Source organism: Marmota flaviventris, chromosome 12, assembly GCF_047511675.1.
Source record: "Marmota flaviventris isolate mMarFla1 chromosome 12, mMarFla1.hap1, whole genome shotgun sequence".
In the NCBI taxonomy this organism is placed as follows: Eukaryota; Metazoa; Chordata; class Mammalia; order Rodentia; family Sciuridae; genus Marmota; species Marmota flaviventris.
In genome coordinates, this window is record NC_092509.1 from 27,354,252 (window position 1) to 27,381,396 (window position 27,145).

At 34.5% G+C, this 27,145-nt stretch overlaps 1 protein-coding gene across 3 annotated transcripts in view; it reads right to left on the bottom strand.

The window, feature by feature from the left end:
* Upf2 (UPF2 regulator of nonsense mediated mRNA decay) overlaps window positions 1-27,145 on the bottom strand; it is a 115,946-nt gene that overhangs the window by 57,745 nt on the left and 31,056 nt on the right. For all 3 annotated transcript variants that reach the window (XM_027944841.3, XM_071599801.1, XM_071599802.1), the window contains 2 exons: window positions 26,838-26,941; window positions 22,033-22,118 (listed from right to left, as the gene is read on the bottom strand). In XM_027944841.3, coding sequence (XP_027800642.1) covers window positions 22,033-22,118; window positions 26,838-26,941 — 190 coding nt within the window. The remainder of the gene's footprint in view (window positions 1-22,032; window positions 22,119-26,837; window positions 26,942-27,145) is intronic.

The following is a 27,145-nucleotide window of genomic DNA, read 5'->3' on the forward strand; positions in this document are numbered from 1 at the left end:
CCTTTTATATTCCAAATCCCTTTCCTCTAGACTACTGTTTTCTTAAAAAGAGAATTTGCCATTTTATAATATAGTGTTTACTTATTGTTAATGTTATGTTTCTCTTGTCATTCCTCCCTACTAGAATGTAAGTTTCTTGGTGACAGTTTATCAGCACTCAAAATAGTGCCTGGAACAAAGTAGGGGCACCATACATACATTTGTTGTACAATGGAATGTCTCTGATATCTCACTATTCAGTATATTGTTATTAGTATTTAATCTAGGATATTTTCCCCATATTAAAGAAGTACAATCTCATTTTTATAAAAATAATAATAAATGACATAGCTATACGACACCTTGGTATTTGTCCTAAAAAATTCATCATAATACTATGCATGCCCATGTTTACAGCAGCAAAATTCATAGTAGCCAAACTATGGAACCAGCCTGGGTATCCACTGATGGATAAATGGATAAAGAAAATGTGGTAAATATACATAATGGAGTTTCACTCAGTTATAAAGAAAAATGAAAAAAATAATAAAATAAGAATTTTGGAGGGAAAAAAGAGAAATGAAATTATGTCCTTTGAAGAAAAATGTATGGAACTAGAGAGCATCATGTTAAGTGAAATAAGCCAAACTGAGAAGGTCAAGGGACATATGTTTTATATGTGGAAGCTAGAGAAGAAAAAGGAAAAGAAGATAGGGTAGGGATCTCATGAAAAAAAGAAAATAAGCAGAAGAAAGGAATCAGAGATGGGAGACAGGGAGGGAAAGGAGAGAGAGATGCTGTAGAGTGATGTTGGCCAAATATATATATATATAATATTGTTATATTCTTTGCATATACAAATATAACAAAAAAATACCATCATTATGTATAACTATTATGCATCAATAAAAATATGAAGAGTGGGGCTGGGGTTGTGGCTCAGTGGTAGAGCATTTGCCTAGCATGTGGAGGCCCTGGGTTTGAGTCTCGGCACCACATATAAATAAAATAAAGGTCCATTTACAACTAAAATAAATATATATAAAAAATATAAAGAGAAAAAAAGAGTAAATGTTATATAATTTTGTATTTTATCAAACAAAAGCTAATTTACCAAATGTTCCTTTTAAACAATTGATTGGATATTCATATAGCTTCGTATTTTCCCAACTGGTGTAACATATATTGCTTCCCATGTTAAAGTATTTGTCCATTCCTAAGATAAATCTTTGATCACACCAGATTTTTATTTTAAAATATACTAAAATTTTAGTTGCTAGTGTTCTATAATTTCTCTATCAACAGTCAAAAATGAGATTGGTCAATACTTTTAATTCCTTGCTCCTTTTTGTTAAGATTTTTGTCTATTTCTTCACACATTAAATGTCAAGTGTTCTTTTCTATGCTCTGGAACTAACAATGTAACAAAGAAAATTCTTGCTCCATGGGACTTAAAGAACAATAAACCTAAAGCTATGGAGTCTAAAATGAAATTAACTGACAACTTTTTATATTTTCTTTGACAATCATTTTTCTATGGGGGTATTCTTGTCTTGAATCCATTCTAGAAGTTCATTATCTTTTTTCAAAAAATTATATTTCACTGAGATTTTAAAGTGCTTTTAAATATGGCTAGCATATCATCTGCTCATTTCTTTTAAAAGTTTAGTGTTGTTTTTCTTCATAATATATTTTCTTTTTTTTTTTTTAAATATTTATTTATTTTTTTAGTTCTCGGCGGACACAACATCTTTGTTTGTACGTGGTGCTGAGGATCGAACCCGGGCCGCACGCATGACAGGCGAGCGCGCTACCACTTGAGCCACAGCCCCAGCCCTTCAAAATATATTTTCTAGATGCTTCTGTATTTGGATTTTTCTAAGAATCAGCTCTTAAATTTCCAAAACAAAATTTCAATTTGGTTGTCTTTTTTCACTGTATTATTTTTAACTAAGTTTGAGATCATAACACTTGGCATCAAAAATTCTTACACTTCTGGGCATGGTGGTGCATGCCTGTAATCCCAGTGGCCCAAGAGGCTGAGGCAGGAGGATTGCAAGTTTAAAGCCAGCCTAAGCAATTTAGCAAGGCCCAATGCAACTTAGAGAGAACCTGTCTCAAAAAATAAAAAAGGATGGGGATGTGGTTCAGTGGTTAAGTGCTCCTGGGTTCAATCCTAGTACCACACTCTCTCTCTCTCTCTCTCACACACACACACACACACACATCCACACACCCACACCACACACACACACACACACAAAAAAAAACTTAAACTATGTAATTTCCTTATTCTATTCCTTGATCCGTTACTTATACTTTACTTCATTTTTAAAAAACTTCCCCTTCTAATTAGCCCAGTATATACTGCAAGCTTTTTCCTAACCCCAAAGAAAGGTGGGCAGTTATAACCACCCAGTTTCAAGGAAAACAGTTTGTGCTCTCTGTTCAAGCACAGTTAGCAAATTATAATGACACAGGTAAGAGATTTAAGCTTTAATAGGGATTTTTTAAATGTTTAAGAAAATAACCCTACTGTTATGTATAATGCACTAATAAAAACATTAAAAAATATATTAAGGATTCTCAAGAATAGCTTAAGTCTTTAAAGCCTTGCATATAGCTAGTTATCCTAGTTTTTCTTTCAGAATTAGTCATGTGGAAGCAAAGTCAGATATTTTATTTTCTCAGAATACTCTATAAAATGGATAGTTGATACTAAATTTCACCCAGCCCTATTTAAATCTTCAAGTTCTGTGACTACTCGCTCATTACTTTACAAAATAAACTCCCTTGTGTTATAAATAAAACATACATGTTATTCTTACTCAGTGCTAGTAACAAGCTAAATAGATTTCACTTGAGTTTCCTGAAAAGGAAATGGAAAATAAAGTTGGATCTTTCTTTTGAAAACTGTATTCTATAAAAGAGTGATGAGTATTTTTACCAAGAGTTAACAGTGAACCACAAAGAATTTTTTCCCTTAAACAACAATAAAACCTTATTTATATCTTCAAGGTCTCTGAACAACACCTTTATTTTTTTTTATTGGTTGTTCAAAACATTACAAAGCTCTTGACATATCATATTTCATACATTTGATTCAAGTGGGTTATGAACTCCCATTTTTACCCCGTATACAGATTGCAGAATCACATCGGTTACACATCCACGTTTTTACATATTGCCATACTAGTGACTGGTGTATTCTGCTACCTTTCCTATCCTCTACTATCCCCCCCTCTCCTCCCCTCCCATCTTCTCTCTCTACCCCATCTATGGGTAATTCATTTCTCTCCCTTGTTTTTTATTTTTCCCTTTCCCCTCATATCCTCTTATATGTAATTTTGAACAACACCTTTATGTAGCCTACCAACTGTGAATTATTATCAAGTTAGTAAACACTCATTCACTAACCACAAATAACAAAAATAACATGAACATGCACGTACACGTACACACTTTTGTTACTGAGGGGAGGGTGTTTACAGGTTTTTATCTGCTAATCAACTGGCTTTCTAAAAAAAAAAAAATATCTAGCCTTATTCATCTTTAAAAATTAAAGGATTTGACTGTTGAAAGCCATTAATTGTATTTCTATGCTCAAAAATGCCCAGGGAAAAAATGATCATAAAAAAAAATATTGTTAAAACTGAATTAAAAAATACGAAGAATTTTCTTCATAGGAAATACCAAAATAGATGATTCTATATAGACAAGATAAAATAAAAGATGGGGTTAATTGACTCTGAAATCAACAACCAAATATCACTGTTGATTTTTCACAATACTGCTTATCCCAATGTAACAGTGCCATCAAGTGGTAGGTATAACATATTAACAGACTTAAAAAACATTTTTTCAGTTTCAGATTTCAGGATGGAGGAGATCCAACTGCAACACAAAACTGCTGGCAAACTCTCCTAAAGGGTGGATGAGAAAAAGCTGTCCAAGAATCTAGTGTGGCATTTCACATTTGAAGGTATTCTGTTATTATTCAACTATGGAGATTCTGGACATCACCACCAACACTTGGCTAAATCCACCGATTTCCAAGTCACTAAAAACAATGGGGCATATCTACTTAAAATAAAGAAAAAAGAGATTCCTATGTAACATTCCCTGATTCTGGTTGACTTTAAAAATCAAAATCTGGGGCTGAGGATACAGTTCAGTAGGTAAAGTGTTTGCCTCGCATGCACAAGGCCCTGGGTTTAATCCCCAGAACCACCAAAAAAAAAAAAAATTAAAATCAAAATCTGGCCAGGCGCAGAGGCACATGCCTATAAGCCCAGCAGCTTGGGAGGCTGAGTCAGGAGGATCATGAGTTCAAAGTCAACCTCAGCAAAAGCAAGGCACTAAGCAACTCAGTGAGACCCTGTCTCTAATAAAAATACAAAATAGGGCTGGGATATGGCTCAGTGGTCAAGTGCCCCTGAATTCAAATACCCAGTACCAAAAAAAAAAAATGACTTGGGTAAGAAAGCTTTGGGGTGCTGGAAATGTTCTGTATCTTGATCTGGGTAGCTGACATGTGTACTAAAGAAGAAAACATTTTGGGGCTGGGGATGCGGCTTAAGCGGTAACACGCTCGCCTGGCATGCGCGGGGTGCTGGGTTCGATCCTCAGCACCACATAAAAATAAAGATGTTGACTCCACCGAAAACTGAAAAATAAATATTAAAAAATTCTCTCTTATCTCTCTCTTTAAAAAAAAAGTAAACATTTTATTTAAAATTTCAATTATATTTGCATATATGGCTGTTACAAATTCCTTATAAAATGATATGCAAATATCTAATTAAGGAGATTTCTAGATTTTATTTCTATGAACTCCTTTAAATTAATAAGCTAATATGTGACAGCCTTTTGATATTTTTTTTACCACTATTTAATTAATGAAGGAAGAATACACTGAAAGTTAAAACACTGCTTCAGATCATAAATTTAAGAATTGCAAAGATGAACTACATCAAATTTTTTAAAAACTGGGCTGAAACTTATACCTCCAAGAAAGTAAAAAGACAAAGATGAGAGAAAATATTTCCAAATTATACATCCGATAAAGGATGTGTGCCCAGAATATACAGAAATTAATAAGTCATTAGTAAAAAGATAAATACAATTAAAGGAGGAAGAGAAATGAGGAGGAAAGACTAGAACTGACATTTTCCCAAAGATAAGCATATGAAAAAAGTACAACATCACTAGCCTTTAGGGAAATACAACATCAAAAGCACAACTTTGAACACACCAGCTAGGATGGCTATAATCTAAAAATGGACACTAACAAGTGTGGACAAGGATGTAGAGAAATTAGAAACACATTGCTATTGCCAGTGGGAACATAAAATGATACCATCACTATGAAAACCAGTTTGGCAGTTACTCAAAATATTCAACACAGAATTACTATATGATGCAGCACTTCCACCCCTAGGTATATTCCCCAAAGAACCCAAAACAGATATCTACAAAGACTTGCCTGTGAATAGTTACAAGATCATTACTCCTAAGAGGCAGAAAGTAAAAACAATCAAATATTTATCAACTGACAAATGAATACGTAAAAAGTAGTATATCCACACAATGAAATACTAGTCATAAGTGAAAAAAGTCAGGCACAAAAAGCCTCATATTTTATGATTCCCATTTATATGAAATGTTCAGAATAGGCAAATCTATAGACATAAAGCTGATTCATGGCTAGTCAGAGATGGGGATGGAGGTGGGGGACAGACAAGAAACAGAATGGAATTACCTGCTAGGATATGTTTCTTTCAAGGGTACAAAAATGTTTCTATTTAGATAATGGTTATGGTTATATACATTTAGAACACTGAACTGCATACTTTAAATGGGTGAATTACGGGCTGGGGATGTGGCTCAAGCGGTAGCACGCTCGCCTGGCATGCGTGCGGCCCGGGTTCGATCCTTAGCACCACATACAAACAAAGATGTTGTATCCGCCGAAAACTAAAAAAAAATAAATATTAAAAAATTCTCTCTCTCTCTTTAAAAAAAAAAATGGGTGAATTACATCTCAATAGAGCTGTGTTTTAAAAAAGGAACAGTAAAGAACCTCAAAAGAGTTATCTAGTTTCATATTTCCTAAACCAAACTATACAAACTAAGTAAAATTGCTAGATTCTCAAACCACAATCTGTATACAACCTATGGAGCTTCATAACTATTAAATAATCCATTCTGGTTTTGATACTGTATTTTCTGGTCATCTGAGGGTAGACAGATAAAGAAGGAAATCCTGGCCAAAGAAAAGAATAAAAACACTTAACAGGATTCATGTCCTTTAGAAAGTATGGGAGAACAAAATGTCACAGAAAGAGGGAGGCTCATCTGTTTGAGGCCCAAAGTGTCTAGATGGGTAAGGGTAGCTAGTCAGGCTAGGTAAGGGAGGGAAGCTAAAAGAAGGTGACAGAAAGTATATCTTTGCCCCTTCCCCCCTCCTCCCTTTTTTTTTTTTTTGGTGGTGGTGGTGGTGCTGAGGATTGAACCCAGGGCCATGTGCATGCACTTTATCAACTGAGCTACAGCCCCAGTGTGCCCCTTTTTCCCTCATAGAGGTCAAATATGATCCTACCTCCAGAAGGCTAAGAGTAACTTGCTATCTCTAATAACTCTTAACCCAGTACAACATAATAGTCTACTGGCTCTAGGTGCAACCCTCTTTGCTCCTCTTATTACTCCTCTTGTGAGCTATCAGCCATCTCTTTTATTCAAAGGATAGAGAAAGGTTTAAGAATTCAGGAGCAGAGAAAAGGAGAAACAAACAAAAGGTTTAGTGGCACTTGATTACTATCTATTTCAGTATCTCTAGGGACCAGGCCATCTTCCTGAGGAACAAATCTTTGAAAAAGTGTAGAAAGATGTCTAGAGGTTAAGGACAAAAGAAGACCTTCAAAATGAAAGGCTATTCTGATTAATGAAAACATAACAGGTCAACTAGGAACCACAATCTGGTTTAACACTCTTCTCAATTACTCCATCTTGTGGATCTGTAAACAAAGGCAAAACACAGACTAAAGGAACTTTAAAGAGATTGAGACAGTTTTATTCAAACAATGTAAAGACTGGTAATACAGGAAATGCATAAAAATTGGAAATCTAGAAGCTTGGGGTTATGGCTCAGCAGAAGAGCGCTCGCCTTAGCACACGCAAAGTCCTGGGCTCGATCCTCAGAAGCACATAAAAATAGATAAATAAAATTAAGGTACTGTGTCCAACTACAACTAAAAAATAAATATTTTTAAAAAATTGGAAATCTACTCATACAAATTTGATACAACTGACTGAAATTCATATAAATATAAAAATGCAAGTAAAGAGTAACAAAGCTACAAATACATCTTTCAACAGACTGTTCCCTACCAGTGAAACCATAAAGAACATTTTTGTTGTTTTCACAAGGTTAACAACTAGAGAAATAAAACTGTAATGACTGAAAAGAAATCCCTATGAGCATTTCTCCTGCAAAGGCCATAGTGCTAACCATTGTTCCTTCCATGTTTCCCTGTATTTATGCTATCCTGATCAATGAGCTAAGAGTACCATTTCTTGTCTAGTCTGAGTTCACACACACTCTTCCCATTTGACCCTGGGAACCATGGCAGTGAGATGAAAGCCGTCTGGACCCTTGAATCACCCCTTAGAAGTGTTAGTATTTCATAGGTTTGTTACCTCAGCAAAGTTTAGCCTATTCCTAATTCATCTATTTCCTCAGGAAAATTGATGTTTCTCATTGAAAAAGCTGAAAAAAGCTTTGTTTTGGTGCAAGAAAACTAGAATGATATTAGTATAAAGAAAAGATGAACTTTGAAAAAATGTATGTAAACAATTTTTGTTTTTGTTGCAGTAATGGGGATTGAACCCCTGTGTGCTACCTGAGATACACCCCCAGATCTTTTTACTTTGAGATGCGGTCTCCCTAAGTTGCCCATGCTGGCCTCAAGCTTGTGATCCAACTCTCTCAGCCTCCCAAGTCACTGGGATTATAAGTGTATGCCACCACATCCACCTTGTAGATCAACAATTTTTTTATCACTGCATTTCTAAGATAATCTACATCACCGGGGATAGGTGATATAATGATGCTAAAAGCCTGGAGAAAAGTGATCTAATCACTCAAGTACATGAATACTGGAAAACAGACACACAGAGAAACATTTTGAAATGTTAATTTCCAGGTTTAAAACTGCATTTGAAGGTCCAGTATAGACATGACAGTTTGAGACAATTACTTCCCCAATCCCACCCAGACATCATACAAAAGCAAAATGGTGAGGGTGAAGAATTCTGCCAACTTCATTTTCAGCCTCAGATGCATATAATCTATAAACCCAAATACTGCCTAAGTTTAACAGAAGTTGTCAAATCAGTCCAGATTGGAGCAAGGTAAATCAATGGCAGAAGTCACAAGATGAAAGTGTATGGAAATCCAGCCCCAACACAGTAGATCTTGAACAATACCACTATACAGCTTAAATGATAAACAAATTTACACACGACTAAATTTGGTTTAAGAAAGGACAAGACAAAAATCAAACAAAAGCCAAATGAAGAGCTGCAGTAAGAATGAAGAATAAGGAAGAATTCAAGATGACCGGCTAGAGGAAGGCAACATTCCTAATTGCTCTGTGACTCAGGATTCAAGCAGCAGGAGTACTACTTCTCTGTGAGGTGGGTAAAAAAAGGGATTTCACTAAAACTCAATATTGAACAGTGAGAGTTTCAGAGACTCAAAAATTTGAGTCCAAATTTAAACAAAGAAAGACTACAATGCAGCCAAAACAGTTGTGGCAGCAGCAGTAGTGGCACTGATATAAGCACAGAGGAAGAAGAACAGAGAGAGACAGATTTAATATGGAAAATCCTGAGATCAGAAGAGCAACCTGCCTGCCCTTAGTTGATCCAGAAGCTGCACTGTACACTGGTTAAAAAGTGCCCCATGTTTCCCATGGAGAGCTGGGGCAAGAGCCATCTTGAGGCAACCATGCTGTAAGTGTCTGCATAAGAAAATCAAAAGAGCTCAAATAGGGGCTGCAGTTGTAGCTCAGTGGTAGAGCAATTGATTAGCATTTGTGAGGCACTGGGTTCAATCTCAGCACCACATATAAATAAATAAAATATAGGTATAAAAAAACTGGGAGAAAAGAACCCCTAAAAAAAAAAAGAAAAGAGCCCAAGTAAACAATCTAATAATGTATCTCAAGGATCTTTGTAAATATAAATATATAAATATAGTTTGGTTAGTCAAACTAACCAAAAGAAAAAGGGAGGAAAAACCAAATTAATAAAATTAGAGACAAAAAAGAAGGACTACAGACATTTCAGAAATCCAGCACATCATTAGAAATTACTTTGAAAGCTTATACTCCAATAAATTGAAAAACCTAGGAGAAATGGATACATTTCTAGACAAGTATGATCTGCAAAAACTGAATCAAGAAGACATAGAAAACATAAATGGACCAAAACATGTAATGAGATACGAGTAGTAATAAAAAGCCTTCCAACAAAACAAAGCCCAGGACCAGACAGATTCTTAGCTGAATTATACCAAACTTTTAAAGAAGAATTATTGCCAATATTCCTCAAATTATTCAATGAAATTGAAAAGGATGAAACACTTCCAAATTCATTCTATGAAGCCAGCATCACAGTCACACCAAAACCAGATAAGGATACATCCCAGAAAGCAAACTAGAGATCAATATTCCAGATTAACTTAGTTTCAAAATTTTTTAAATTACATTTTTATTTATATATGACAGGAGAACACATTACAATTCTTATTAAACATATAGAGCACAATTTTTCATATCTCTGATTGTATACAATGTATATTCACACCAATTCGAGTCTTCATACATGTACTTTGGATAATAATGTCCATCACATTCCACCATCATTTCTAACCCCATGCCCCCTCCGTTCCCTTCCCACCCCCTCTGCCCTATCTAGAGTTTCTATTCCTCCCTGCTTCCCAGCTCCTGTTTCAAAAATATTTAATAAAATATTAAGAAATCATGTTCAGCAACATATTAAGATAGTAAACCACAATCAAGTTATTTCTATTCCACAGATGTAAGGATGGTTTAATATATGCAAATCAGTAAATGTAATTCATCACATTAACAGAATAAAGGACAAAAATCACTCAGTAATCTCAATAGATGCAGAAAATGACTTCAACAAAATTTAGCACCCATTCATGACACAAACACCAAAGAAACTAGGGGCAGAAGGAACTTTCCTCAACATCATAAAGGCTATACATGAAAAGCCCAAAGCCAGCTTCATAGTAAATGGGGGAAAACTGAAAGCATTTCCTTTAAAATCTGGGGCAAGTGTTATGATTTGGATGTGAGGTATCCCCCCAAAATGCATGTGACACAATTAAGAAGGTTCTGAGAAGAAATGATTGGATTGTGAGGGTCTTAACCCAATCAGTGATTTAATCCCCTGACAGGGATTAACTGAGTGGTGACTGAAGTGGTAGGGTATGGCTGAAGGAGGTGGGAATTAGGGCCTGGCTTTGGTGTATATATTTGTATCTGAAGAGTGGAATGTCTCTCTCTGCTTCCTGGTCACTGTGATACGAGCTGCTTCCTCCACCAATCTCTCCTGCTATGATGTTCAGCCTCACCTTGAGCCCCCTGGAATAAAGCCAGCTTTCTATGGATTAAGACCTCTGAAACCATGAGCCCTCAAATAAACTATTCCTCCACTATAGTTGTTCTGGTCAGATCCTTTAGTCACAGCAGTGAAAAAGTGTCAAGGATGTTCACTCTCACCACTCCTATTTAATACAGTGCTAGAAATTCTAGCCAAAGCAATTAGGAAAGGGAAGGAAATAAAAGACACAAAAATAGGAAAAGAAGAAGTCAAATTATCACGCTTGGCAGATGACATAATTCTATATCTAAGAGTCAAAAAACTCCACCAAAAGACTTACAATAAACAAATTTGGAAAAATAGCCGGTTACAAAATCAACATATAAAAATCAATTGCTTTCCTATATACCAACAATGAATCTGAGAAAGAAATCAAGAAAACAATTTCATTCACAATTGACTCAAAGGAAAAAAAAAAAAAAAAAGAACCTAGGACTAAACCTAATCAAGGAGGTGAAAGATCTCTACAATAGAACACAGAAGAAAGAAATTGAAGACAACCTCAGAAGATGGAAAGACCTCCCATGTTCACAGATAGGCAGAATTAATATTATTAAAATGACAATACTACCAAAAGCAATAATATAGCTTCAGTGTAATCCCATCAAAATACCAATGACATTCTTCACAGAAATAGAAAAAATAGTCCTAAAATTCATTTGAAAATAAAAGACCCAGAACAGCCTAAGAAATTTTAAGCCAAAGAAACAATGCTGGAAGCTCACAATACCTGACTTCAAATTATACCACAAAGGTACAGTAACAAAAATTGCATGGTACTGGCATAAAAAGAAACACATAGACCAGTGGTACAGAATAGAAGACACAGAGACAAACCCACACAGAGAGGGTCATGTGATCCTTGACCAAAGGTGCCAAAAACATACATTGGAGAAAAGACAACCTTTTAAACAAATCGTTCTGGGGAAACTGCTTATCCATAAGTAGAAAATGAAGCTAGACCCTTATCTCTTACACTGCACAAAAACAAAACAAAACAAAACCTCAAAACAGATGATAGATCTAGGAATTAGACCAGAACTATGTGATTCTTAGAAGAAAATGTAGGGTCAACACTCCAGCTTTTAGACACAGGCAATGATTTTCTCAATAGGACCCCTAAAGCTCAGGAAATATTACCAAGAGTTAATAAATGGGACAGCATCAAATTAAAAAACTTCTGTTCAGCAAAGGAAACAGAAATGTGAAGAAAGAATCCACAGAATGAGAGAAAATCTTTGCTAGCTACTGTTCTGACAGAGGATTAATATCTAGACTATATAAAGGTCTCAAAACACCAAAAAATTAAATAACCCAGTTAAAAAATGGGTGAATGAACAAACACTCCTCAAAGCAGAAATACAAATGGCCAACAAATACATGAAAAAATGTTCAACATCATTAGCAATTAGGGAAATGCCAATCAAAACTACACCAAAGGGCTGGGGTGGTGGTTCAGTGGTAGAGTGCTCGCCTAGCATGCATGAGGCACTGGGTTCAATCCTCGGCACCACATAAAAACAAACTATGTATCCACCTAAAAAAAAAAAAAAACCTAAAAGATACATAAATAAATAAATATTAAAAAAAAAAAAAAGTCAGCCTCAGCAACAGTGAGGCACTAAGCAACTCTGTAAGACCCTGTCTCTAAACAAAATACAAAATGGAGCTGGGGATGTGGCTTGGTGGTCAAGTGCCCCTAAGTTCAATCCTCGGTACCAAAAAAACCTACACTGAGATTTCATCTCTCACTAGTCAGAATGGCAGTCATCAAGAATACAAATAACAAAAAATGCTGAAGAGACTGTAGGGAAAAAAGAAACACTTTTACACTGTTGTGGGACTCTAAATTAGAACAACTGCTATGGAAATCAGTATGGAGGCTCCTCAAAAGACTAGGCTTGGAACCACCATACCTAGAAGCTACACCACACTCCTCAGTATTTACCATAAAGAATTAAAGTCATCTTATTTCAGTGATACATGCAAACCCATGTATAGAGCTGCATAATTCACAATAACCAAACTATGGAACCAGCCTTGGTATCTACCCATGGATGAATGGATACAGAAAATGCGGTGTATATATACACAGTGGAGTTATATTCTAACATAAAATAATAAAATTATGGCGGTTGCTGGAAAATGGGTAGAACCAAAGACCATCATGTTAAGCAACACTATTTAAACTCAGAAGGTTAAGGGTCATATGTTTTCTCTCATATGTGGAAGCTATAGAGGAAAAAGGAAAAACAACGGTGGTAATGGATCTCTGAAAAATCAAAGAGAGATCAGTAGAAGAAAGGGAATAAGGGAGGCCCAGAGGCAGAGGAGAAATGCTGGGGAGTGATAATGGCCAAATTATATTGTTATATTGTGTACATGTACAAATATGTAACAACAAATCCCATCAATATGTACAACTATAATGTACCAAGAAAAAATGAAGAAATAAAAAAAGGATTAAAAAAATAGTTCTGAAGGGAAGGAGAATGAAGAATAGAGAAATAGCCTCCAAAGCAACAAATATCAGAAGCAATGGTTAAAATTTACCCTTAGAAACATGTTAATAATATAAGCCAGGGAAATCTAACTAATTAGATATGATTAAAAAAAAAGAAGGAGGAAACCAAAACTAGATAACAGAAGTATTTAAAGACATTTAAGAATAAAAATCATAAAAAAGTCCCTAAATTTTTCAATATGAAAACTGAAAGGGCACAGAGAATGACCTAAAATCATCCATGCCAAGACAAATGTACTCTAGGAAAGTTACTGGATTTAGTAAAGAAAAAATTATTGGGGCAATCATATAAATGAACAATGATCAAGTCAATTTTATGGAGCAAAGAAACTAAAAACAAAAAAATAGTTTGCTTCAGACGTCATCACAGTAATACCAAATGAAAAATTAATATCAGATAATTCCTACAGAGTATTTAATGTAAAAATGATCTGAGCTACAGATCCTATAATCAGCCAAGATGTTACTTAAGTAAAAAAGCCATGGAAATATCATTTAAAAAACAAGAAGTCAAGTGATATTTTTTTTCCCAAGAACACTTCTTGTTAAACTATTAGAAGATAAACTTCAGCAAAACCAATAAATACCTGGGTAAACCATAACAAGAGGACTGGCAGGGAGTGTTGAATATTTTAAGCTGTAAAACTAAGTTAAAGATAGGGATAGTGGGGATAGCTCAGTGGTAGAGTATGTGCTAAGGTTGCTTCAGGCCCTGAGTCAATCCACAGCATCAAGCAAAACAAAAATACAACGAAAACTACTGAACCTTAAAGACAGAAATAGAAGAAGACCTTAGAAGATGGAAAGATATACCCTGCTCATGGATAGGCAGAATTAATATCATTAAAATGGCCATATTACCAAAAGTACTCTATAGGTTTAATGCAATGCCAATCAAAATCCCAATGGCATTCCTCGCACAAATAGAAAAAGCAATCATAAAATTCATCAGGAAAAATAAGAGACAAGAATAGCTAAAGCAATTCTAAGCAGGAAGAGTGAAACAGGTGGTATAGCAATACCAGATTTTAAACTATACTATAGAGCAATAGTAACAAAAACAGCATGGTACTGGTACCAAAACAGACGGGGAGACCAATGGTACAGAATAGAGGACACAGAGACCAATCCACAAAATTACAACTACCTTATATTAGACAAAGGTGCTAAAAGTATGCAATGGAAAAAGGATAGCATCTTCAACAAATGGTGCTGGGAGAACTGGAAATCTATATGCAACAAAATGAAATTGAATCCCTTTCTCTCACCATGCACAAAAGTTAACTCAAAATGGATTAAGGAGCTAGGAATCAAACCAGAGACTCTGCATCTAATAGAAGAAAAAGTTAGCCCTAATCTCCATCTCGTGGGGTCGGGCTCCAAATTCCTTAATAGGACACCTATAGCACAAGAGTTAAAATCAAGAATCAACAAATGGGACGTATTCAAACTAAAAAGTTTTTTCTCAGCAAGAGAAATAATATGTGAGGTAAATAGGGAGCCTACATCCTGGGAACAAATTTTTACCCCTCACACTTCAGATAGAGCTCTAAAAGAACTCAAAAAGTTAAACAACAAAAAATTAAATAACCCAATCAACAAATGGGCCAAGGACCTAACAGACACTTCTCAATCAACAAATACACGAAAAAATGTTCACCATCTCTAGCAATCAGAGAAATGCAAATTAAAACTACTCTAAGATACCATCTCACTCCAGTAAGAATGGCAGCCATTATGAAGTCAAACAATAACAAGTGCTGGCGAGGATGTGGGGGAAAAGGTACACTTGTACATTGCTGGTAGGGACTGCAAATTGGTGCAGCCAATTTGGAAAGCAGTATGGAGATTCCTTGGAAAATTGGGAATGGAACCACCATTTGACCCAGCTATTCCCCTTCTCGGACTATACCCAAAAGACCTAAAAAGAGCATACTACAGGGACACAGCCACATCAATGTTTATAGCGCACAATTCACAATAGCTAGACTGTGGAACCAACCTAGATGCCCTTCAATAGATGAATGGATTAAAAATATGTGGCATTTATACACAATGGAATATTATTCAGCACTAAAAAATAACAAGATCATGGCATTTGCAGGGAAATGGATGGCATTAGAGCAAATTATGCTAAGTGAAGTTAGCCAATCCCTAAAAAACAAATGCTGAATGTTTTCTCTGATATAAGGGGGGTGACTCAAAATAGAGTACGGAGGAAGAGCATGAGAAAAAGATTACCACTAAATAGGGAAGAGAGGTGGGAGGGAATGGGAGGGAGAAGGGGAATTGCACGGAAGATGGAAGGAGACCCTCATTGTTATACAAAATACATGTATAATGATGTGAGGGGGAAGAAAAAAAAGAGAGAGAGAAATGTGTCACAGTAGATTGGGTAGAGAGAGGTGATGGAGGTAATGAGGGGAGGGGAAGGGGAGGGGAGGGAGGGATAGGAAGGGCAGCAGAATACAATAGACACTAGTATTGCTGTATGTATATACGTGGCCGTATAACCAATGTGATCCTGCAACCTGTACACGTGGAAAAATGAGAATTCATACCCCATTTGAATCAAATGTATATGTCAAGATCATTGTATTGTCATGAGCAACTAATTTAAATAAATAAATAAATAAAATGATACTAGCTTCATTAAAAAAAAAGAATGAGATAAAAATAAATACAAGGGCGGGGAGGTTTTGGCTCAGGGGTCACATGCGGGACCCTGGGTTCGTTCCTCAGCACCACATAAAAATAAACAAAATAAAGATATTGTGCCCATGTATAACTAAATTAAATAAATAAATAAAATAAAAAATGAATAAATAAATACAAGGGTTGTTAGCATGACAAATTTGAATATAAATATTTTATTTCATATCAGCAGGATATGTTATCAACATAGAAATAAAATAATGAGGGAGAATGAAAAGTAAGAAAGTCATAGTTGCTGTTTGCCTACTTGTAATGCTCAAAATTAAATCACTCAAAGTTGACGAATCAAATAATACAAAAATAAGCACATTTAAGAGTAAAAAATGAAGAACATTAAGGAAGATAACATTAATATCAGATGGGTGAGGAAAAGGAATGAGAAGAACAGAACACAAGCTAATTTTTATCACTGCTCATGGTAATTGCCTAAAAAATGATCACTAAGTAAAGTTACAATCACAAAAGTACTAAAATAAAATGCAAACCTTCTTAAAATGAGAACACACACACACTAAATTGAAAACACAGGGGCTAGGATGTGCCTCGTGGTAGAGCAGTGGTAGAATGCTTATCTACCATACACAAGGCCTTGGGTTTGAATCCCAGCACTGCAAAAAATAGCCTAGCTTAATTATTAAAAGAAACATTTTGAAAATGAATCTCAAAGTAAAATTCAATAACACACAGAAGAGACTCAACAAAATTGAATTGATTGTGAATGACTAAATATAAAAGAGTGAGCAAAGGTATACCAGACAAAAATAGGGGGAAAAAAAGCAGAAGTCATAATCAAAGACTAGATAAGGTTAAAAAGCATTAAAAAGATCAAAAAAAGACACTATAATGATAATAGTGCAGATCCAAGTTTCATTTACATATTAAATACCATGATCATTCTGAAAATGATCACAATGCAGATCCAAGTTTCATCTACGTATTAAATACCATGATCATTCTGAAAGCTGAAATCATAGTAGTTACTAGAAGAAATGAAACATACCAGCAGTGGTATTCATTAATTCTCTCAGCCCAGAAACCATGGGCAAGTAGACAAAAACACTTTTAAAAAAATGAAAGATCTTAATAAGAGCTTGCCTAATACATGTGAGGCTCTGTGTTCAATTCTAAGCACTGCAAAAGCAAAAAAAAATGTTATTTAATAATGTAAGCCTGATCAACATCTTTAACTCTGCATCAGAAAAACAAAAACATGCATTTTTCAAATGTCTGTGGAGCCAGGTATGATGGCACAAACCTGTAATCCCAGCAGCCAGGGAGGCTGAGGCAGAAGGATTGTGAATTCATACCCAACCTCAGCGAGGTACTAAGCAATTCAGTGAGACCTTATCTCTAAATAAAATACAAAATAGGGCTGGGGATGTGGCTCGGTGGTCAAGTGCCCCTGAGTTCAATCCCAGGTACCCCCCACCCAAAAAAAAAAAATTATCCATGGTACTGGGCACAGTGGTACACACCTATAATCCCAACAATTTGGGAAGCTGAGGCAGAAGGATCACAAGTTCGAGGTGAGCCTGGCCAACTTAGTGAGATCCTATCTCAAAATAAAAAATGAGGGCTGGGGCTATAGCTTAGTGGTAAAGCATCCCTGGTTCAATCCTCACAACCAAACAGAAAAAAGCCCCTTCATGAAAATTGGCTACAGAATAGACCACAAAGGAAATTGCAAAAATTCTAAAAACTTAAAAATCTTGATATCCCATCTGATATTAATGTTATCTTCCTTAATGTTCTTCTTTTTTACCTTAAATGTGCTTATCTTTGTATTATTTGATTTGTCAAATCAAGTGATTTGATTTTCAGCATTACAAGCAGGCAAACAGCAAACTATTGACTTTCTTATTTTTCATTCCCCCTCATTTTTAAGTTCTTCAATTTCTTAAAATAAAATTATGAATTATTAACAACATCACAAAAGAAAACAATCCCATTATCTTAAAAGTTTCAAACTTCTAATAATTCCAAAGGTCACTTAGGAAATAAAAACTGAGACTGCAGAATTTCTAGAAAATATAAGAAATCATCACACATAAGAACTACAAGACACAGCTAAAACCACTCTCAATGAACAAGTCATACATGAAATTCCAGGAAAGGAATAAAATAAATGGAAAGATCCAAAAGGGTATAATTAATAAAGACAAAATCTAGACATAATGAGAGAAAAAAACCAGTAAAATAATAAACAATAAAATTAAAAGCTGGGGGTTTGGATAAGAAAAAAAATAGAGAAATCACTAGCTAATATAATCAAAAGGATAAAGGGGGTCTGCCTTCCTGCCTGCTCCACCCACCAGCCTACTGCCCTCCCTTTGGTACTAACATCATGCTCCACAAGGTCCTGATCCTCCCTGTCTTGTGTGCCCTGACTGTGGCTTTCTCCACACTGCTCCCAGGACCAATCACAGACCTACTAGAACTGATGAGTTAACCACAGATGTATAAGTGGCCAGGAACCAAGATTCAACCACTGAACCTAGAGAAGACCACAGACCTAAAGTCAACCACAGATATGAACCTAAAGAACACAACAGATTTTGGAATTTTCAGCTGACATCAAGACAGCCACCTCCAGCTTTATGAAGGAAGAGTGAGGCCCCAGATGATTACAACACATTTGAGAGAGCTTTGTGAATAAGATTTTGACTAGATCATGGGAAGCAGAATCCACCTCAATGCATCTTTAAAATGAAGCAAAGCCTCCATTATCTGTGACGACATATCATTCTTGTCATTCACCACTTTCTGAGAAGGCTTGTACTTTTAAACTAGTCAACTACTACACTTATTGGATATTGACTAATTGTAGAAAACTAGTGAAACTTTACACATACTCAGCAATGAAATAGCAAGACACTGATCTTAGGTGGATGTTATAAATTGTACACAGATGGGAGGGAAGCATTTCTTAGCACTGTCCCATTTCATAAGAGTAAATTTTCACTGGAATTGTGAAAAAAGGAAGTTTAAATATGGCACTGTTTGTAATGGCAAAAGACTGCAAAATCTGAAATGTTTTTCATAGTACATTCAGAAAAAAGAAACACTGCAGCTTTTAAAGGAACAAGGGAAACTTTTATGTATTAAGATGAAAAGATGTAAATAACAAGTTGCCCTTTGTGTAACAAATAGGAAATAAGAATCTATAGTTGTATTTTCTTGTTTACAAAAAAGAAACTTTGGGGATATGTCAGAATCAAGACACTGGTTTCCTATTGCAAGAAGAAATTGGATGGATGGGGAAATAAGGATCAAAAGGATACTTTTCATCAAATATGTTGTACACTTTTAGGTTTTAAACTATGTGAAAGTATTATTTATTTTTTGAAACTCCATATAATTATAATTAATTTGCCAAATATTTTAAAGCATTTACCATACTTAAAAGTACATCTTGGTGTTGAAGAGGTACAAAATTAAAAGTCATAGACTTCTCTCCTAAAAAGCTAACAGTTTTTACAGTCTGGTAGATTTAAAAAAAAAAAAAAAAAAAAGCAGTATTATGGCTTAGATGTGAGTATTCCCCAAAAGCTCCTATGTTAATGCAGGAATGTTCAGAGGTACAGTGATTGGACTGTAAAGCTGCAACCTGATTAGTCAATCCTAGTTTGAATGGGTGGTAAATCCCCTTGTGGGGATTTTTTTTTTTTGCAACAGTTTGATGCCATGATCTTTCCTGTCTCTGTCTCTCTGCACATACTGCCATCTATCAGAAATATAATTTTTATATTTATTTTCCTCACCCATTTTTTGCCTGCCTCAGGATTCAGACTAAAGGTTCCTTGTTCCCAAGCCTTTCTGACTTTCAGACTAATGACCAAATTCTACTCACTCCATATTTCAAAGCATGTTGTATTTCTTCTTGATAAATGCACTTAGAATTATGCATCTGCCCTCTCCAAATTTTAAGTTATATGAATATAAGAGCTGAACTGATCTTGTTCATTACTATACTGTATCTCCAGCACCAATCACAGTATACATAGATTCATAATGTATTATCTAATGAATGAACAGACTTCAGAACATAATTTCATCTTTCCAGACCATCAGGCTGATTATAAAAACTAAAATCATTATATTTATTTGCTTTAGGTATACAAGATACAGGAGTCTATTTTGTAAGGCTTTAGAATGCTATATATTTTAAATACTTGGGATGTTTTATACTTTCTTCTCTCCTCTCAAACCATAAATTGTCACTTCCTACTATTTTCTAGTTTGTCCCTAGCAAATTCGAACTACTAATAATTTGTAATCTTTCTACCCCTGTAAAAAGCAGATAAATTCAGTTATAAAAGAAAACACTGGAATAAGGCCAAATAATTTTACCCAACAGTTTGAGGACTTTTTTGGAGGTGTGGGTGGAATGGATTTGCAAGGAAAGATGATAATCTTTTACAGGTAAACTACTAAAATATTACTGTATCATTTCTTTCTCTTTTTTGTGGTGCTGGGGATTGAACCCAGGGCTTTGTGCATGTGAGGCAGTCTACCAACTGAGCTATATACCCAGCCCTCGTTTCTTTTAATTAATCAAGGCTTTTGTTTTTTTAAATTTGATATTCTGTTGTAACATATAGTTATACTTTGTAAACCTAGGTAGTTGTTGCAACATTATGTCTTCATTCAAATAAAAACTAGCTGAAAATAAAAATATGAAAGTGAACATTCCATCCTGTATAGTAAAATAAATAAATAAATATATATTTTTTTTTAATTGGTTCAAGATCCTGAAGGGAAAATGTGACTTTTCATCAATTTGAGATGTACATCTCCTCCCCACTTTTCACATACATCAAAATAGAATTTATTTCACAAAGTCTTAAAATTAATTGACGATACTTTTCTCTTTTAATCATATATAAGATAAAGATGTATTCAAACTTGATGGTTTCTTAGATTTGATAAAGCATATAATTCTACATCATGTGACAATAAATCACATAAAGTCATCAATATGATTTTCTTAATTATATAATTCCTAATTATCTGTTCACTATATTAACATGCCTTCTCCCTTGACCCATTTAAAATGAAAAACCAAATGCTCATATTAATGTTGCTGACAGGCGATAAAAAAACAATGTGAAAGAAAAACACAAGTGGATATTTGGTTTCACCCAGAAATGTTATCATTACTAAGAGATCACTGGCCTCCACCAATGACTAGACCAAATTAAATTTTTGCTGAAGCAACTTTAAAATCCTCATCTTTTGGAAAAATGATCTATTGTAGTTATGTCATATGTAATCATTCCGATAGTTATAAAACATTCTTCATTTATTGGTAAAATAAACTGAATGAATCTCCTCCAAATTCCTAAGGCAAATAATCTGTGAATGGTCCAGAAACAGTCAGGTGAAGTGGAGACTTCAGTGTAAATCAGAGGAGTAGAATCCTTTAAAAGCATATGCAACCAAATTTGTCTTGAACTACTAGCCATAATCCTAATGTAACTTCCAATTAAATCCAATGAATCTCTGGACAAGTTATCTGAATTGGTGTCAACATACTTTATATACAACCAAAGATATGAAAAACTGTGCTGTATGTGTGTAATAAAAATTATAATTCATTCCGCTGTCATTTATTTTTTTAAATCAATAAAAAATAAACTATCATAATAGCCCAAACAACTTAAAAATTTTCACATAAACCTAATTATAAGAACTAGATACACTGAATTAGTATAATATTTATACAAAACATAAACCCTCCAAAAACTTAAATTATTTATTATTTTTTCTCCTCAGAAGCAGTGTAAATCAACTGCTTCTAGCAATTACTGTATATAAAGTGTAAATCAATTGTATATAAAGTGTAAATCAATTGCTTCTAGCAATTACGGTATATAAAGTTATTTTTATTCTTAAGCATTTTCTCTTAAAATAACAGGTAAATATTAGAAGAAATATTACCATTACAACAAAAACAAACTAATGAGAAAAAATTTTAGAACATATGACAAAAACTAAGGCCTATTGAGCAAATAAAATCAAAAGACAAGTGATAGTTTTAAGAGACAAATAGGAACTTTGATCTAACAGTCACCACTGCATAGTAAAAACACTAATAAATAACTTTTATTAACACCTACCTTTGTCTAGGAACTATGAAGAGTGCCCGTACCAACTTCTTTCTGTTTGCTTTTGTATTCATGTTCATGCAAAAATCCATTGCTGCCTATAGGAAAAAGAGAAAACTTTTCTTCTTAAAACAAACAAACAACAAAAAAAAAATTAAATTAAATAAAAAATAAATAAAAACACCAAACCTACCTTAAATGTAGCTATTGAAAATAGAAATTCTGGCTACTATATTTTCACTTGTTTCTAAATATTTTAAAGTGGTTTTAAGACACTACCATTATAAAAATATCCCAAACGAAAAGATTACTAAGCTTAAAAGCTTAATAATAAATAAACCTAAAAAATATGCTTCCTACTTTTTTTAAAAGCAACTTAGTATTGAGAACAGAACTTCAAAGGAGTAGCTCAAAGAGAAGTGTTTGGCAAATAATGATATTAAAAGTACAATCAATCTTTTCAAACACAAGAAAATCAATATTAATATCAGGGGTTAGGGGTGAACTCAATAGTAGAGTGCTTGCACAGTTATGTGTGAGGCCCTAGGTTCCATTATCAGCACCAAAAAAAAAAAAAAAAAGAAAGAAAGAAAGATAGATAGATAGATAAAGAGTTTTCTGGTAGAACCAGAAAGTATTAAGAATATTTACCAAAAAACAAGAAAATTATATTTTTTATTTCTTAAACTTTTATTGTTAACTACCTGACTTAAGCTTATTTGTAGCTACATAATTATTTAAGTTGAAAAATTCTACTAAGTTTATCTATATAGTTTCCAAGTACTTTTCCCTCTTAAAGCGATTTGGGTCTCTGCCAACATAAATGCAAGAAATTCCTAATGAGAAAGTTATTGGGGACCAAAAGAAAGATGGTGGCCTAGGGCTGGAGTTGTGGCTCAGTGGTAGAACGCTCGCCTAGCATGTGAGAGGCACTGGATTCTATCCTCAGCACCACATAAAAATAAAATAAAGGTATTGTGCCCACCTATAACTAAAAAATGAATATTAAAAAAGAAAGAAAGAGGTGGCTGGGGATATAGCTCAGTTGGTAGAGCGCTTGCCTTGAATGCACAAGTCCCTGGGTTCTATCCCCAGCACCGCCAAAAAAAAAAAAAAAAAAAGAAAGAAAGATGGTGGCCTCCTATTTTTCATCTGGTTTTTCAAGAACTAACTTAGAATTTAATATGTGGTCAATGCTGGCAATAGCTTTTAAGACCAAAGTGGGCACTAGAAGATACAATACATTAGTATGACCTGAGATTCTTAATAATAATGTTACTAATATACACTACTAATAAGGATCCTTCTTCACTTGCAATTTTTCTGCTAGTGCTCAAAATATGTGGTGGAAGTCAGCAGGAGCACCAAGGTATCTTCTCTCATCTTCTTTTATAGCAAATGAATATACCAATTTAGCAGGGGACATATTCAGTCATATCTAAAACTCAGAAACATAACTAATTGCTTAAAAGGGGTTTCTAGTGAGCTGGGGTTTGTGGCTCAGTGGTAGATTGCTTGCCTAGCATGTGTGATGCACTGGGTTCGAATTCTCAGCATATAAATAAATAAATAAATAAAAACAAATCAAGGTCCATCAACAACTAATAAAAAAAAAGTGGTTTCTAGTCAGGTACAGTGATAAACACCTGAAATTACAGGAATTTAGGGCTGAGGCAAGAGGATCTTAAGTTTGAGGTCAGTCTTAGCAATTTAGCAAGAACTTCAGCAACTTATTTGTCTCTAAAAAAGAAAAAGGACTGGGGATACAGCTCAGTGGTAAAAGCCCCAGGTTCAACTCACTAGTACACCACCCTCCAAAAAAGTGGTTTCTGCTACATTTTGTAGAAGAAACAAAAAGGAGACAATCTCTTAAGATAGCCAAAATAAATGCTATAATTACTAAATTTTTGAAAACTACATTGACCCAATTATTTCATAAGTAAGCCAATGTAGAATGAGTTTGAAGTTCATTTGATTAAATAAATAATTACTAAAATATATCTAAGTTATTTGAAGAAAGGCTATAAGTAGAAAATTAAATTTGCAGTTCTCTACAAGGACAAAAAGGATACAAAATTACATTACATTTTGAGGGAAAAGTCATCTAAAGTTTCACACTTAGGGGGTCTCAAGAGTCATTTATATCCTTAAAATTATCAAGGAGTAGAAAAAACTTCATGTGGTAACACCTATTAGCATTTACCATATTAGAAATTAAAACTGGGAAATCTGAAAAACATTAATTTACTTAAAAACAGGAAAAAGCCTCTTAATGTTTAAAGAAAAAAAATTCAAAATAAAAATTAGTGGGCTAGGGTTGTAGCTAAGTGGTTGAGCACTTGCCTCGCATGCATGAGGTTTGATCCTCAGCACCACATAAAAAAATAAATAAAATAAAGCTATTGTGTCCATCTGCAACTAAAAAAAAAGTATTTAAAAAAATTAGTGAGAGAAGAATGGCAGGCACTCTAACAAATAGCTGGATTCTTTTATCTATTTATGCATTCAATCTATTATAATGTGTTTGGATAAAAATATATGAAGAAAATATAGCTTCACCAATATGTAGGTGAAAATTAAGGTGTATTTTAAAATCCTTTTAGTAACTAATTATTTTATTTTGATACTATCCCCAAACTTGACAACTGGTGGTTTCTCATGCGTTAGTCGCAAAGTAGAATTCAAGACAGGATTAATAACATGTCATGCATGCTCTATTAGGTTGAAATCCTTTGGTCTACCTTATACCTTGAGTGGATCTTCAACACCTAAGCATGATTTTTGACACAATAAACTGGCCACTTAGAGTACTAGTTCACTGAGCCAATGCATATCATCTAAATATATACGTATTTTAAAATTACATTATTTAGTATCACAGTAATTTCATCAGAAAAGTCTTATAAATAAAGTCTCTTTAGAAAAGAATTGGAAAGCTGTCAAGCTTTTGGTGGTAGACATAAGTTTTCCAAGAATCAAATTCATGTTAAAATGTCTTTTTGTTTTTTTGGTACCAGGGGCATTGAACCAATAAACCACATCCCCAGCCTTTTTTGTATTTTTTTTTATTTGTTCTACTTAGTTGTACATGACAACAGAATGCATTTCAATTCAATGTACATAAATAGACTGCAACATTTCAATTCTCTGGTTGTATACAGTGTAGAGACGCATCATTTGTGCAATCATACACATACCTAGGTTAATGATGTCCATCCCATTCCACCATCTTTCCTACCCTCATAAGCCCTCCCCACTCTCCCCTTTGCCCAATTCAAAGTTCCTCCATTCTTCCCATGCCCCGCCCCCCAATCATAGATCAGCATCCACTAATCAGAGAAAATATTCAGCCTTTAGTTTTTTGGTATTGGATTACTTTGCTTAGCATGATATTCTCCAACTCCATCCATTTAACTGCAGATGCCATAATTTTATCCTCTTTTAATGCTGAGTAATATTCCATTGTGTATATATACCACAGCTTCTTCATCCATTCATCTATTGATGAGCATCTAGGATGATTCCACAGTTTAGCTACTGTGAATTCACCTATGAATTTTGAGACATGGTCTCCTTAAATCGATGAGGCTGAGTTTTAATTTGTAATCTCTTGCCTCATACTCCAAAACTGCTGGAATTACAAGCATGTGCCACTATGCCCCACTAAAAAGTAAAAATTGATCATTGGTAATAAATACTATTCATTGTTTTCCTTGAAGTAATGGACTCACAGTTCATTTTAGAAAAACTTCTGCTAAATTCCTAAGTTAGAATAACCATGGTTTTATCCATTAGTTCTACCAAGCAAAAATGGCAACTAGTTATCTTACAACTCCATCACATAAATAATTTTCCTTGAGACAACCTTAAGGAAAGAAGTGCTTTACACGTCCTTGCCACTTGGTCAGATTCAAAGGATATATATTCAAAGGCTGAAGTGTGCCAAGTGTGGTGGTACATGCCTGTAATCAAAGCTAAGAAGGACCAAAGTTCAAAACCAACCTAAGCAATTTAGTGACATGCTATCTCAAAAAAAAAAAAAGGTGGAGGATAGAGGGTGCCTCAGGCTTGGGTATAGCTCAGTGGCAGAGCATCCTGGACTCAATCACCAGCACCACTCCAAAAACAAAAAACAAACAAACAAAAAAAAAAAACCCCACTAAACTATTATAAAATCACTCATTTTTATGACTTTATCACAGAGATAAAGGAAAAGTGGCACCAATTACAAATGCATGGCAGTAAAGAACACAATGGTAATAATGCCTTGATTCATGCTAAAATGCTAAAAACTTTACCACCATCATTTTTGCAAACATCAAAAAAAAATTTAAGGGAAAAAAAAAGTCTTGAGTATTTGTGTATGTGTGTGTTGTTTGGTGCTGGGGATTGAACCCAGGGCCTTGTGCATGCAAGGCAAGCAGTCTTCCAACTGAGCTGTATCTCCAGCCCAGGTTTGAGTATTTTATCAAAAGTTATGAACTCACAGAGCCCCTGAAAGTGGCTTGTATGCCATCAGGAATCCAAAGACCACACTTTAAGAGCCTCTCAAGACACTATTTTCCAAACTGAAGGATCTCTATTTGAAGGCAAAAGGTATCAAGCCAACAAGATTCTGGAGCCAGTTCCACTCCCAAACAAAACATCTACAGATTGGCTCCAACTTCATCTGTGTTTATATTGAATTCCCATAAAAGACTCCATCTGAAGAAATGGTTCATTGTATTGTCTGAATAGTCTAAAAGCCAAATATTACAAATTAGAAGATTCCTACAAGTTCTATGTGCTTGAGCAAAATTACACAAGAATCAGAATACCTTGTCTATCAGATCTCGGTTGACGCAGTTGGGTAATTGCTGGAGGAAAGCATCTACAATGAGCTTGAGATGAGATCCAGTGCTGGCTTCCTCATCCTCTTGTTCTAATATAAAATTAGTTTTAAAATAGGTTTAAGAATTACACAGAAAACAGACTAAAAATAAAAGTACCTAATTATCAGTAATTTGGGAAATAGATCATCTTAGACTTCTTTTCATAACCATGAAAACATTAAGCAATTTTAAAAATATTTCTAGAAACTCTGGGAATCTCTAGAATCATAACCCTAAATCACTACCATTGTTCA